This window comes from Trichoplax adhaerens, genomic scaffold (genome assembly GCF_000150275.1).
Source record: "Trichoplax adhaerens TRIADscaffold_6 genomic scaffold, whole genome shotgun sequence".
Lineage (NCBI taxonomy): Eukaryota > Metazoa > Placozoa > Uniplacotomia > Trichoplacea > Trichoplacidae > Trichoplax > Trichoplax adhaerens.
In genome coordinates this window covers 4,138,279-4,154,699 of record NW_002060948.1, presented here as the reverse complement: position 1 = coordinate 4,154,699, position 16,421 = coordinate 4,138,279, and the positions used below count along the sequence as shown (strand labels likewise).

The 16,421-nt window shown below is 29.8% G+C and overlaps 1 protein-coding gene across 1 annotated transcript; it reads left to right on the top strand.

Annotated features, from left to right (window-relative positions):
- Nucleotides 1-4,602: 4,602 nt before the first annotated feature.
- On the top strand, nucleotides 4,603-5,640 carry TRIADDRAFT_57576 (uncharacterized protein; the record flags this gene model as incomplete). The annotated part of the gene is made up of 1 exon (XM_002113755.1): nucleotides 4,603-5,640. One exon carries the CDS (start codon nucleotides 4,603-4,605, stop codon nucleotides 5,638-5,640), a length of 1,038 nt encoding a protein of 345 aa, XP_002113791.1.
- Nucleotides 5,641-16,421: the final 10,781 nt, after the last annotated feature.

Genomic DNA, 16,421 nt, shown 5'->3' with positions numbered 1-16,421 from the left:
CAACAAAATGACTTTCTCGGCCTGACCTTACCAACCTCTTCAACAGAAAGAAATGTACTGGTTAAGCTTACAATCTAAAAATAGCTGCCAATTTCTTTAGTTAGTTCTTAATTAAGGTACCGATCGCTATATTAGATTTTTTAGAATAAGTATACGACCAAGTAATTATTCTATATTGTTTTAAAATTTTTCTTTTGATATTATTAAATTCCGTTGAAGACGCGATTCTAAGTAAAAATAGCTATCATTTTTCATGAAAATTTGATCTATCATCAGTAAAATTACAATTTAATTGCTATTACAGCTCCATATTTACCAGCACTGCAACATTGCGAAACTTACGAAGTCGATTGTAATAATTAATCATTGTTTGAGAGCTTGTGAATGTTTTCAATTGAAATCGCTTTCCGTTACCCTAGTTAACACTAATCCACACAATTTACTTTACATAATTAAGGAGTAATAACACGCTCATATCTTCACTCGAATATTGAAATTCTTCAATAGTTATTACCTCAATGTTCATCTTTCAGTATATCATTTTGAAAACTAATGTGTCGATCAGAGTAAATTAGAAACATCATGTTTGAATTGTCAAAAGTGAAAGCATGTTAGTTCTAGAATAAATATGTGAAGAAAACATCATAGCGGTAAGATAATTTGACGTAGTAATTTGTAAAGTATGGATAATGTAATGTTTAAAATCGTTATTTGAACATTAATTATGTCACTGAACATACCGTCTAAAATCAAAAGCTATAATTTTAGAATACAATTGCCTTCCAGTTACGTAAATTAGCTAAACTGTTTACCCATTTTTTTTTCTTTTCAATTATGAGATGTTTATCTATTATATGCCATATGTACTTTAGACTTAGCATATGTAATTATGGAATACAAACAACTTAAAGGAAGCGTATTCTATTCATTAATATATTAACAAGGTGCCAGTCATACCTGCAATTTAATTCATATATTTTTAATATTACAGCATTATTTTATCGGAATTTGGACTTTGGGTATATAGAATTGACACCATGATACTAGCTTATAGAAAAGTACCACTAAAGAGTTAAATTCCAAATTTAAATTAAAAATATAAGATAAAATCCATCCTTTTACAACCTAGAGAGTACCATGACGGTGCCAAGTAGAGCAGGCAAATTTTAGTTTTTAAATAGCAATATTAAATAGCCTTGACATCGATTTTAGACTACGGTTAAAATATACTAAGTCACTGATAAAACTGTTTAGAAAAAATTTTGATGATATCACAAATACGAATTTCAATATAAATAGTATATGCTTCCGATAAAGTCAAGTTCAAAGTTAATAAACTACGTCACTGTAGAATAATAAATGCATCTGTCTACTTTAACTTATCAAGATTTCGGTTCTAATATAGAAGATAAACCGAATTTAATTTAACTGTGCTAGCATCGGTAGGTGACCGATCTCTACCGTAGTAATATCATTATTATAGAGATCATCAGCTTGTCCAAGAGTCTGATCTTGTTTAATTTTATTGTATTACTTTAGATTATTGCCCTACGTTTTACCTAAAATGTATGATAAATTTTCATGATATTTGAAATGTAAAGGAATTCAATACCGCTTATCGATAGATTCAGAGTTCAATAACATTTAAAGGAATAATTGCCATTTTAATGGATAAATTCTAGACCACAAATGTAAGCTTCAAATAGTGAAATGATCTATTATAATTATCAATCCCCGAGTACAAGCAAATTCGATTTAGTGAAATTAAATGTGTATGAATAAACTAATTTGCACTAAATTTTGTTGAACGCAAATAATCAAACGATTTTCTTAAGACTTGTATAGCATTTAAAAGCATGGTCATTTAAGGTGATTAGTTCGAATATCCTATGTAATTGTCCTTTCATTTCTGATATTATGAGTAATAAAAATAGTTAATGGTTTTAAGCTGCTTCATGAAATATCTAAAAATGGAGTAGTACGGTAGAATATTCGAAGGCAATAAAAGAAATTTCTTAATATAAATTTATAGATCCATGTTCAATGATATGCTTGATCAAATTTTAATTAAAGTAAGTAAATCTGAAAAACGTAGGCAGTGGTGCTTTAGGCTAAGGAACCATAAAGCTGTGTAGTCGATGACATTTATAGTTACTGTGAATAATACATAAAGTATTCAAGCTAGTGGCAAATGCAGCTATTTTTTCCAGACATACTTTGTATTGAATATGTCTTGGTCGATACAGTTAAACTGAATGTACTAGCTAGCAGAAACTCCACCTAATAAAATCATATTAGCTAGTTGTGAGTATTTGAATAAAGAGTAAAAAAATTCATTTTGGCCGCCATTTTAAATTCATTAATTAATAATTGGCCAAAACATTGCAAATGAAAGCAAAAACTTTTAAATATTTGTTTAAAGTTGAGCAAGTCTACTATGCACAATGAATAAATAAATTTTGTATCTCACTAACCCAATCGTATGAACGAAGTATCACGAATTCAAACACAGACGAAATCGAAATCAGCTAAAATTTTCAACGTATGTACTTCCTTCCTAGTAGCTACCTAGTTATCACCCATCTACGAATTCAATATCTTAGAAGACAAATTAGCAAATAAATTGGATGCATATTTTATTTATAAAAACAACTGTTAACATACTGTTTGAAACAGAGAAACTAATATTAGCTGCCGTTTACATAAAGAAATGAAGGCTATATACAGCTAGTGGTGATGTGTTAATCATCTAAAAAATGATTAATAAATCAAACTACAATGGAAGTCCTTAGTAAACTCTGATTACCTTATAAGCATAATCATCATGAATCTAATATCACTTCTAACCTTTTAGCGATCCTTTTTAGCTTACTTTTAGACTAATTAGAGGACAAATTAATTCAATATAGAAATAACTTAACGTAGGCTTGATAACATCGTCATAAAACTAATTAAGAATATAGGTACTATTTATTACTAAGAAAGGAATATAAGAGTAATAAATATCCTACTAGGCTTAGTTTTAAACAAAGCTTGCCAATACTTGTATAGAGAAAGCGAATGAAAGCTGAAAAATGAGCTTGTTACAATATACGTACGATCCGTGCGAAAAGTGTTATTAAAATTGACAACTGTATTACTAAAATGACTAAACAAATGTAATTCTTACCATAGTATTGTAATAGCTGGATAAGATCAATTCTAATTCTCAATAGCATGAAAATGAAAAAAATTATTCACTGTCATTGAGATGCAGGTTTCTGTGATTTCAATACGCATTAATATAATTATAGCTGTTTTCATCATTTTTTAATAATATTACCTCTATAGAAAACGATTAATGGAGTTTGCATATTTTTTTATTTAATTTAAATAGTGCAACTGAGAAAAAGATATCTGAATTTTCAATTTTAAAGCTCCCGATGAGGATTTTTCGGTAGGGCTTTGTTTCTTATTGAGACTTTTCCTCTTTACAAGAAATAGCTCATATCAGAATATCGCAACCTTAATATTAGTAATGCGTCATTGATCGCTTTTGATTAATAAAAAGTCGTAAAAAACTTTTATATTTACCCACTTTTAATTTGCTATAGATATTCTATTCTAAATAAAGCTACAATTAATTAAGTCAACAACAACCGGAATTTATTTCGCCTACGGTCACAATATAAAGTATATTGAAGTTCATGTTGATTATTAATTCTAGATGTACAATCAATTTCACATATAGCTGAAAGGAACAAATGAGAAAATAATTTATTACTATTGCTGCTTGTTTTCATCCGCTGAGCATTCATCTTCAATCATATTCCTTTAACATTAACAAGATCAATCTTAGATCCAGCAAGGATAAGTATACAGTTGTATTTGTCTATCTGCCTTCAAAAATAAATATGAATCCCAGAAGAATACATTTCTTTCTCTTACATTATCAATTCAATAATAATATTAAAAACTGCTCGATCAATCTATAGTTCTTAATTTCAATATTACAAAGCGTTGTTGTTTCACTTTGATGATTTATTCTAGATTTCTTTAAATAATAAAACATCAACATAAACCCATGATGTTGCGTAATATTAAAATCAAAGCAATGTAAGAACTGAAATTATTCAAGCAAATGGCGAGCTAATTAATTAATCAATGTCAGTTAACATCACAAATAAGCAAATATAAATACCATCATAATACATCTACAGATAATCCGAATCTATAAATATACAATCATATCCGTATGACATTTACTTTGTTCGATTCAAATAGAAAGCAAGGTATTTCTATAAATTTAAAATTGATTGATTAATTCATAATTCTCGCAGCAGTATTACAGTATTTGCATTTATTAAAGTACTTAATCGTCGTTTTATAAAGAACTTATTAAAGTATCGTTTTTATTTCCTTCGAAAGCTCGATTTAACCCTAGAGTGTCTCAATAATACTATTTTACTACCATACTATCTTCACACATTAAGTTAGTAAGACGTTTAAAACTGACTCCATTCAATAAGATCACATCATCTTTATTTTCTAAAATCCTATCAATCCTCAAGTTCTAGAGTATTCTAATAATTATCCAACCTTACTGACATCTTTAAAGTAATCATGGCTGGATTAAATAATGCAACTAATCATTCTATAATATTAGAGCCTCCTCACATATCTCTTAATGTCATCTTTGCTGAAATTGGTTATGCATCTATATTTTTACTCTCCTTACTTGGTAATATTTTAATCTGTTCCATTTTAATTTGGAAAAAGAAATTTCGATCGAGTAATAACGTCTGCATACTAAATTTAGCCATTGCCGATTTAATGGTTACATTAACAATCCCCGTCATCATGGTTCTCTTACTGACACGAACATTTATCTTTGGTCCTATAGTCTGTAAATTAATTTACTTATTGCAAACTTGTGGATTTTATGCCTCGTGGCTAACATTGCTCATTATTGCATTTGATCGCTATCGTTCACTCAATTTAACTTTAACCAATGGGATACCTAAAAAATATCTTATTGCAGCTATTTCATCGATATGGATATTGTCAACTTTAAGTGCTATTCCGCCACTCATATTTTTAAAAGTGACAACAAGCCGAAACGGCCAACAATGTCGACAAGTTTGGCCAACGAGACAACTTCAAAAAATTTATGTCATCTGCTCGTCGACCTTATTCGTCTTTCTACCATTTCTGCTCATATGTATTATCCACATATATATTGGCATTAAACTAACTCGAATGGGATCTAGATTATCCAATTCTTCAATTCATCATTATAAACATAAAGTGATCATCACTATGTCAATAACATCTGCTGTTTTCCTTGTTTGCTGTTTCCCTTATCAATTACTTTCACTATTAATCACTTCTGTTCCTACATTTTACAAGGTTAAATTTTTAGTCACTTTCGTTCTGGAAGCGACAATTTGGATGACATTTGCGCATTGCATGTGCAATCCTGTCATTTATGTTATTACTAGCACGCAGATGAGACAAGATATAACGGATGCTTTTAAAGCTTGTCATAGATATCATCATCGACCAAGGTGGTCTTCTAAAGGAAAGACATCGCAAACACCAGCAATAAATGATTCTCCTACCGCCAGGAAGGCGCTATCCAATCCTTCGAATAGAATTTAAGTCATTAAATTTTATCTGTAAGTACGACAATTCCTTTAAGATCGCGATTATAGGGTCTAGCCTATAAAAGTGATGACAATAAGGCTATGAAATTTAAATATCGTAGCTGTTACAGTGTGGATAAAACCTTCAGTGGAAAATTGATATGATGGTGCACACTGTAAAGACATTAGTAATTAGTAGAAGTTTATATTTCTAATCGGTATCAATCAATCATGCCTTACTTTTCCTATTAGCACTTACGCTATATCTAGACACGGCATTACAAATATGTGAAGAACAATAACTCTCGTCAGTATTTATCTATATTTCTCTTCATATTCTTGTAGTACTCCCTACTTGATAAAAATTGTGCCGCATATTACTAAGATCGACCAAATCACTATGTACCATAATCTAGTTATCGTTTTTCAATTTATTGACTTACGCATTTTATATCCAGCCAATGCATTCGTCAATAAATTGAAAATTTTATGCGAACTATAATGCAGATTTCACTGGCTACGGTTATATCCAGACGATTCAAATTGAATATTTAATAAAAACTATTTTCAAGTCACTATTCTTAACTTGAAGTAAATAGAAAATTTATATGTATTTTGCGCGTAAGATGGATGGATCTTGGTATTTATTAAAAATCAAAACCTATTCAAAGCTTTATAGAACTTTGGTTAACCGCAATGGATATGTTATTGATTGTAGAATCCAATGTTGAAATAAATATTGAATTTCTTTAAGGATTACCTCAGCAAACAAATACATAATATTATATATGAAATAAATATTTTGTAGCGTGATAGAATATTGAACGGATTCATTTAGAGTAGAGCGGATAAGTATTCTCTCACGACTTTGCTACATAGTAAACCAAGCTTACTGTAGACGCAACATCATGTCGTATTATTAAATGGTATGGCACTAATTGATGACGGCACATTAAACTACATATGACTTTTTCATACATTGCATATAGGATTTTTTTAATTATTCTTGTAATCGTAAATTACTTACTTAATTCTTTAACTAATTAGCTAATATTTGAATTATAAATCGCACTAATGTGTCTTTGTAAACGTTGATAGTGCAGGCATAAAGTAATTTTGGATTCCTCTGCGGTGCAGTATAGCCCCATTTTTTAATCATTTACTTAAGTTTATCGATCAATATAAATTGATAAATTTTCTGAATAATCAAGATTAAACTGAAAATGTTTCATTTATAGATCAGATAATTCATCACCTAGTGTAACATCGAGTCTTAGTTGTTACACTTCCATAGCATTTATTGAAAATAGAATTAATCTAACTTTAAATAGAATACAATAATAACATTATCTGATTAAAAATTTAATATATCGTAGACGTTGCTAATTATTTGTGCAAACTAGACAGTAATAACGTGATTAAAATCGATTCCACCAGAGAGACAAATACCTGAATAGCGTAGGCAATTATTTTAAGGTAAAGCAAAGAAAGATAATTACAACTTACATTCTGGTGTTAATGCTCAATACGAAGATTAAATACCGTTAACTTAAATTAAAGCACTGAAGAAAACAGCATTACTGTTTTTTTAAATTAAATTAGCTTCAAATTAATTTATTAAATGTTTTGCATAGCTACAATGGTAATCTTTACATCCACAGAAAGACAGCTTTATATATTATGCATGTATGAAAGCATTTAGTATGTGCTACTAAATATAATAACAAGAATACTGTAATAATTTAAGCTGGAACATAATTTACTCTTTTCCGTTGAAATGTAACACAATTAATGTACCAAATATTTCATACAGTCCTAATAGTAATCTTTACATCCATTGAAAGATAGCCCTATGAATTATACTTTATGAAAATATTTAATATGTGCTACTAAATTGGATAACAAGAACGCTGTAATACTTTTGATGTAATGTAACTTATAATTTTCTGTTGTAATAAAATACAAATTATTGACTAACAATTTCATATAGCAATAATCATAATCTTACATCTACAGGAAGGCAGCCTTATACACTATATATATTTAAAAGTATTTAGTTTGCCTTACCAAATATAATAACAAGTATGCCGCAGATCTTTAAATTGGATTGTAATTTACTAGTGATGGTCATGCATGTCATTTTAACAGATTTACTTAGGTTAATTAAACAGTACAGAAAGCATTATTATTTATTACATTTTTGTAGCGTTCGTCATTTATTAAGGAATTCAATGTAAAGTTGCATTGTATCTGAAATGAAAGATAATAATAATGAAGGCATTCAGCATATTCTACTAAGTAGAATAACAGGAAAGCTGTATTCAAAGCCAAATATATTTGATTTACAAAGGTAATGAAGACAGTACAGTAGTTGTATATCTGGAGAATTTATTAAGTTTGAAGTGCATTAAAAGCATCGTTGTTTATCTTATTAGTACTAAATTGCATCATTTACTCGGATTGCAATATAAAATTAGGCTATATTACATTTGAATGAATTGTAGTCTACTTACACACGCTTAGATTTAATCTTTACAGTCCTAGCACTAATCTTAAATTTAACAGAAGGCATTATCACGTAGCATGTCTATGAAAGCGATAATACTGAATGAAGAAATTCAATAAAAGAAGTGCAACATTGTGTCCGATCTAAAATACAATTACTTGGTACCGTTTTCGGACAACCCTTATGGCTATTTATTAACCATCACATCCACAGGAAAGTATTATCGAATATTCCCACATAGAAAATTTATTATGCACAAAAGAAATTAACAATTGTGGCAATTTTTAGCCAAATTTCGAAATAACATGACGATAAATAAGCATAGTGAACTGCGAAATGATATGAACAGTATTAAACGGCAGCACTACAATATTAATTTTTTAATTATATAAATAGATGAAAGCAACCTTTGCGAAGCCTTAGAGTAGAACCTAAAATTATACACTGCGACAATTTCAAACTTTATCCATCATCGATATTTATTGATCAGTATAGATATTATGTTAAATTTGTATACTTAGGTAGAGAAGATATTCATTCTGACAAAAGATTTCTGATAAAATCGCGAATTTATTTTTAAAGTGGGCAGTAAACAGAAACCGGCAACAATATTCATGTCTAGAGTGTCTAGTCTTAATTTTTCATATATTTTCTATACCCATTCATGGATTTAATTATAAAGTTAATGAACAATAGCCCATTCATTTAGACAATCACTATTTCTTAGCATTTATACGCCCTAGAATTGATTTTCAGTTAGTCATATACCGACTTCGAACGATCTTATCGATCTATCGAGAAAGCGTTTTTGATTTTTAAAGCAGTTTCATTCGTTTTTTCGGACATTCATCTAGTGTTAGAAGCGCTTCAGTCGATGAAATTCTTTCTAACTCTCACAACCACACCATAAGATTTACATCGAAATAATTCTCTCCGCCTACTGCTTAATAAATGGTTATACTGCTATTTCTAAATTTACCAAATCAGCTTCGGCAGAAAATAAGCTAGTTGCAATGACGCTATCCCTTTAATTCTACTAGGCTATTACTTTTATTTTATAAGTTTATCAAGCAACCAATAGCATCTTTATTAACGATCGAACGCAAATGCAGTGAACATTATATTTCCAATAAAGCTTTCAAACTATTTTCTTCTTTTTACTGCCTTGCAATTTCAATTCTATTAATTATTATACTAAAACAATTCCAACATCTTTTATCTCAACAGCGGTATAATTAGAGTTTCACATGCTTGAACGTAGTTTTAGCAGACAGATCACCATCAAGTTAAAGATTTATTCGTTTAAAAATTGCACCATACCACCATCAATTTTCCTCCTACTACTACTACCATTATGAGTATAGATAGAAATTTGATAATATGTTTTCCTGTAAGGCTTAACTAATTACTGCCATCAATCTATTTTTTAGATCTATTTTAAGATTTCAATATCGTAGTCATTTTAAAAAGTTAGCATGCAGTATTTTAATTGCTCTCTCATATAAATAATTTAAGAGCATAATCAGATATTGAACGGTTCAAGTAAGGAAATTGAACTTAACTCGACCATTTTATTTCTAACACATTACTTAGATGATAGGAGATAGATATAATTGATTGTCTCTCAACTAATACAATAATAGGCTCTAAGATTTGACAGAACTCCCCCAAAATGTATTTCCTATGACGCTTATCACTTATGATCATTTCGAAATTGGCACTGTAATTTTATATTAGTACTGCTATTAATGGAAATATTACAGGAAAAAGTGAGATTTTACATTATGCTAGCGGAATATCCCGACCAAAAAATTCCTCGCACCCCACCGCCGTTAATGCCTTATTAAATAAGTGTAGTTGCATTACCAAACAATTGACTTTTTTATCACAGTCATATGTAGCCATTTTGTTGTTACTGTAGCAATAGAACTGAATCTAGGAAAAGATGGCAAAATATGGCTTCTAAAGTGGAATACTCTGATCAATAGCTTTCAATTTACCGACCTGGTTTTCAACTGATTGAAATAGACAACCGAGTATACCATGTACGGATATATCTTATCAGACTATACTACTAAAACTATGCATAAGCTAAGAACTAGTCGTGTAGCGATATATAGGGTCCCTATCTACTATTTTATAATAGTTTTAAGTTAGTACTCTCACTGTAACACTATAATGAAATAAGCAAAGGTGATCAGTTTCAATCTCACATTTTAAGAGGATAGAGCAATAAAATAATAGTTATCCTTTCAGTTATTATCTACTTATTCATTAACAATTTATTCATAATTTCGATGTTTTGGAATACGTCATTTCCTATATCAAGAGATTAAAAAAGCGGATATATAAGATAAGTCATTTGCGAATGATAAAAGAGGCATCAAATGCAGTTTCATCGAAAATACTGTTTGATAATTATACATATATCGAGGCCAATAAAAAAGTAAAGCTGCAAACATTTAACAAAACGCCACGTAGGCAATCACTACGAATTCCAGGAAATTTGTTCCCATATCGCTGATGAATACTACCATAAAAAACTACAGAATAATTATTAAAAGGTAAAGTAAATACCTAATAAGTGATCTATTAAAACATTTTCTAAAAATTTATGTAATAATAATCTGTAATGAAATTTGAGTAGCTACTGTTCCATACTATAATCGTCGCTCAAATATTTTGTGAGAGTTTCGTCCTCTTATAATTAATCATAGAGCGATAATATAATGTATGATAACCTATTAATCTCAATAGCTATACTTAAAAATTTGGCTTACCGGCAGATTAATTCATGAATTTGTAATGGATTAATTTTCAGCAAAAAAGTGAACACCCAGCATTGGCCAATGATGCCATAAATCTGACCTCAAGAACAAATCTTCAAAAGAAATAATGCACTATCGCTTTTTCAAGTTTATACATCATCTCCAGTAATTTTAAAATTCATAATATTCTAGTTTTAAAATTTGATTTTCTGGGTTTCAAATCAAACTGTGCAATAAAACTTAAATCTTGGTATTGGTTTCTTATTTAACATTTATAATGACTACTTTTATTCGAAATCATTTCAATTTAAACAGTGAAATAAATTTACTACCTCGCTGATTTATAAATCAAATTCAGGAATCGTGTCTTTTTACATAGTTTCTAACGATGATGAACCCACAGTAAGCTCAAAATGGAACAAATTATTTTAATAATGATTAGTAAATGAAAAGTGATTTTTAAATCTATGGTTATTATTACCTAAAATGTCTCTGAGCCTGTAATTGCAACATAATATACCGTAACCTATTTTATCCTCAATTATTTTGATCATTTTAACGATCCGGTAATAGTTTTCATGTTTTGATCCTTCAAGACTGATATGAATCGGATGTACCTTAAGATGTCACGAAATCGTCTATATCCTATAAATCATCTGCCTATCTAAAATTGTAATTCGGCAATCGAAGTAGATGATTTTATTTACTCAATGGATTGTACAGATTGTCTGTAACTATAAAAAAAAATACGAAACAGCAGCAAACAATTCTTGTTAACTATTCATTTTTTACCGTTTTGATAACATCCTACGATTGCTGATCACTTTGTCGGTATAATTATCTCCTTAGAGCGATAACAAAATAACAATGACGATGTTAATAAAAATAATAACAATTTCTAAAGGTTACAAAGGCGCCATATAAAAAATAAGTTCTTCCTTTACAATTTATATTCAGGACTTACTCAGATGTTGTAGTCATACTAAAAAGTAATTTTTTATTTAGTAGTTATTGCTACCTTACTCCATATTTATCTAATACTTCAACGCATCTGTTATTGTAAAATAGCCAGAATACGATCATTCGATCCAAAAGTATTCAAGTTCTTACGGATCCATAGTTATAAAACAAATAATTAAGAGAGTTAATTAAAAGTATTAATTATTTCATTGATGAAGGTCATATTACAATTGATTAGTTGGGTAGAATCGGATTGTTTTATTATATAATCATAGTTTAACAATTTTTAGAGAGAACCTTGTCGAATCCTCTACCCTTATTATGCTAAAGCAATCTCGATGTGCGGCTTTGTTTAGCTGTTAAAAACTCTAGGTGTAATCTATTGCTATTGTATGTTTGTTTCAGTTATAATTGTCCCTATGTGAAATGTTGAGTAAGGTTCCACGATCACATTTTTGCCAATTCTTTATTCTTCTGGTCGTATAATACAAAAAGTTGCCGCCTTAGCTATATCCTAAAAGTCCTTTTATTTTCCTTTATTTACAAAGTACTTGAAATCAAGCGTCAAACAACGGTAGTAGCTTGTTAAAGTTACTGAATAAATGATCATATATTTCTAAAATAAAACGTAAAATTCCAGAGTAGAATTGTTACCGGATGCTATAAATCAATATTAAGAAATAAATTCGACCCTTATTGCTTTAGAAATCTACAACACTAGTTGTAATCAATAGCTCACGATTTCATTAGGATTCCATGTGATCCATTAATCAATATACCATTTTGCATTACTGCAGTATAAAGTTCCCAAAGATTTCATTTTCATCGCAAATCACAAGAGCATTTTAACTCAACTAACATCCAAAAAATCTAAAAAATGTATAGAAAATCTATATCTAACAACAGAAAACAATACCCGATGCCATATAGACAGCTTAGACAAATATCATTCATTCATTTTATACTGTTTTAAAATTACTTCAGAAAATTCAAAAGACTACTACGACATTTTCGATAGATGTAGCGATAGGGATAACATATTTTTTTCTTTTAATATCTATCTTGACTTTCAATATTCCAACAATAGTAATGATAATATAATTATTTCATCATTACTTTTGTTATTGGTTCAATTAATTATTCAATCTATTCTTTCGGATCATAAATAAAAGGAATTATTATTAAATCATATAAAGGCGCAGCTATGGCATAATATGTATTCAATCTTGATATAATTACCGTTAGTTCCTTTAAAAGAAAACGTATTTATAGGATCACTTCAATTTTTGAATAAACAATTTTGTTGGTAATTTTATCTTCCAATACACATCGGAAAATCTTCATTTGCTTCAAGTGGAATTAGATAAGATACAGCATCCACTGTAGAAAATCTCTCTAATATCGACTGATAACCTAAAGATATCGTCATCAATTAAGATGAATCTTACAGTTGCCGCAGCTATACCCATCATCACCGTAATGGGTTGCAGCTTATTAGCTGGCCTAGTAGGAAATATTTTCTTGATCGGTTTCATATTCAAGAGAATTAGAGCAAGATCACGTTTAACCGACGTTTTGGTTTTCAATTTAGCCGCTTTTGATATGTTACACTTATTATTCAGGTAAATTTTAATGATATTACTATCTGTCAGTATATATCTAGTAACCTTAAATATCGACTAGTGTAACAAAAATTCTATTCTATCAGTCGATGGTACACACCGACACATTATCATGATTATCCTGTTCCAATTTTAAAAACCGATTCCACATTTCATGACTGAAACTAGATCAGTACTTACAATGCTGTGATATTGCTAAAATATAGTTTTTTCCCTTGAAAATATCTAACGTATGGTGATGTTATTCCGATCGGTTTGATATTTCTACTCTTTAGCTTACTCGTATAGTCATCAACGCTTTTATTTAGTAAATTATAAATTAATTGAGCAAAGTCAGTCGCACCATCCGCATTCTCCATTTAACAGTTCTGACTAGCTCGTATACCATGCTGTACTAATAAGATTTCTGACAATATTAAAAGTTTTGTCTGGGGGTAATAATACTTAGCGTGACTATCCACCCATATTCGTGAATCAAATTATAAAACACTAGGCTGTCTAATTTAGTACATAGGTAACGTTTGTACGCGAAGTTTTTGTTGGCGTTAACCAAGCTCTTTCATTCAAATGCTATTCACAATTGCCTCTAATGGCAATAGTAGCAAATCCGGTATATGACTGACCGCCTAGAAACTAGTGATTTGGCATAATATCAATTGAATAGCTATGTTCATAGTTTTTTAAATGGAAAAAATAACTCTTATGGATAATCAATCACCTAGAACATTTCATTCAACATGAATGACCATGAATTTACTTCACACTTTAATCTATAATTGATAGCAGTTCAACAATTTACTTGAATACTTGATTTACTATTTTAAGGCCAAAAAATAGGAAAGAAAATCGATTCGAACATTATCCGCCATGTTTAGCGTCTACTACAAATATGTTGATAGATATTTTTAATGGAATCACTATAGCGTACAGTTCAAGTACCAATTAAGTTTACTGAGACAGAAAGCTATGGCGCAAGTTTATCTGCAAATAAAAAGCTATAATACAGTCTGATAGCATTTATTAACTTAAAAGAAAAGTATTGTCAGTAAATTAATTTATGATTAACTGAGTAAACCGATTTAACAAGATTTTAAGGAAGCATAAAAGCCTCTTCCTAATTTATTCCTAATTTAAATTAATAAATCAATCGGTAAGTGATTCAGCTGGTCCATAGTAAAACTGCTCGAAATTGTGATCAGCCAGAGGATTCCATGATCTTACTAGCGTATACTAACCAGCGACGATACCTAAGACTAATAAGCTAGCCCGCATAATTCGATTGCTCAAGAGTAAATTATTTTCCTGTTTATGATTCATTCCATAAATTTATCCTATCACATCTAAATTTTTCGGAAGTAGCTAGATTTATAAATCAAAATTTGCTATACATGCGAGAAATTCATATTTACTATCTTTTAAACTGTTTTCCTACTAGTAATTATTAAATAATAAATTACCGGTATACTATAATAGACCAGAAAATAATGAAGACAAACACTACTCTGTAATGGAGCTGAGGTTTATCAAATATAAATTGAAACTATCCCTTCTTAGTTTATCGACAACTATAATGCTTCCAGTACCTACGGAATCCTTGATTAATATGACGACCCTTATCTAAATCGCACGTACATGTATAGCTAGCTTTGTGTGATCAATTACTAGCAGTAACATAAAGTAAAACTCAGTCTTTAATTAATACCAGCACCAAAATTAATTCTATCTAATTGGGAAGTACTAGCTAGACACCTTTTCAAAATGAAGGGGATAGGGTAGAAACGATCGTCGAACAGCCTTCTGTTTAGCCAATTGTATAATTGATAAATTACTCATACGTTGCCATACAGTCCAGTAACCAACCGAATTCAGTAAATTAGGCTATTGATATCTGATGTTACCTTCTAGCTGAAAATTATCAAACGCTTAATTTCCCATGACAGCAGCCAGTAGTACAACAATTACTGGTATATAATGTTTTCTGGCAATATTTTGAATTACTCTAAGCTTTCAAGCAGTATCGTGATCTACTAATTTCAGGAATTTGGGCTGATTGCAGCTTACCGCTTAGTTACCTTCAAAACTGTTATTCTTCAGCCGAAAAGCTATCAAACGCTTAATTTTCCATAGCAAAAGCCAGCTGTATTATAACTATATGATATTCTTCCCATTGTATTAAATTACTTCAAGCTATCAAGTAGCAACGCGATCTATCGCACTGAATTCAACAAATAGTACTTTCAACTTCTTCTATTAACTTAAAAATCTTTGTGTACTAAAGGAAATGTACAGAAAAGGTATCTTATAATTTAGTTTTCGTCAATGTAATCCAAATATGTCATCTTTCTCAATACTATCAGTTCGGTACAAAAATGATTCAATGCCAATGCTAAAGTGTAGAACAATAGATGAGTATTTGTCCTATTACTTAAGAATTCATTTACCTCTTTCTCAATATTGTTAGTTCAGTACAAAATTATTCGAAGCCAACGATAGCCTATGGAATAGTGGATGATTGCTTGTCCTATTACTTTCAATTTTATATATCCCTTCTCAATATCGTTAGTTCGGTACAAAAAATTATTCAAAGCCAACGATAGACTATAGAACAGTAGGGGATTATTTGTCTTATTATTTTCAAATTCATTTCTCCCTTTTTTTTCAATATTATTCGTTCGGTATAAAAATTATTCAAAGCCAACTTTAGACTACAAACAATACTGCAGATCAACATTTTTCCTATTACATTCGATATTTATTAGCTTTCAACGTAATATTGTATCTTACATATGGTATTTCCATTAAAAGCCCAAGTCCAAAAATTGCAATATATCTTTCAATATGTTGAACAACTAAAACTTTAATTCATCTTGTAAATTAATGTAGTCTACAAAGTTTTATTGAAAGCAAATGAGTTACGATATAAAATTGGATCTTATTTGGT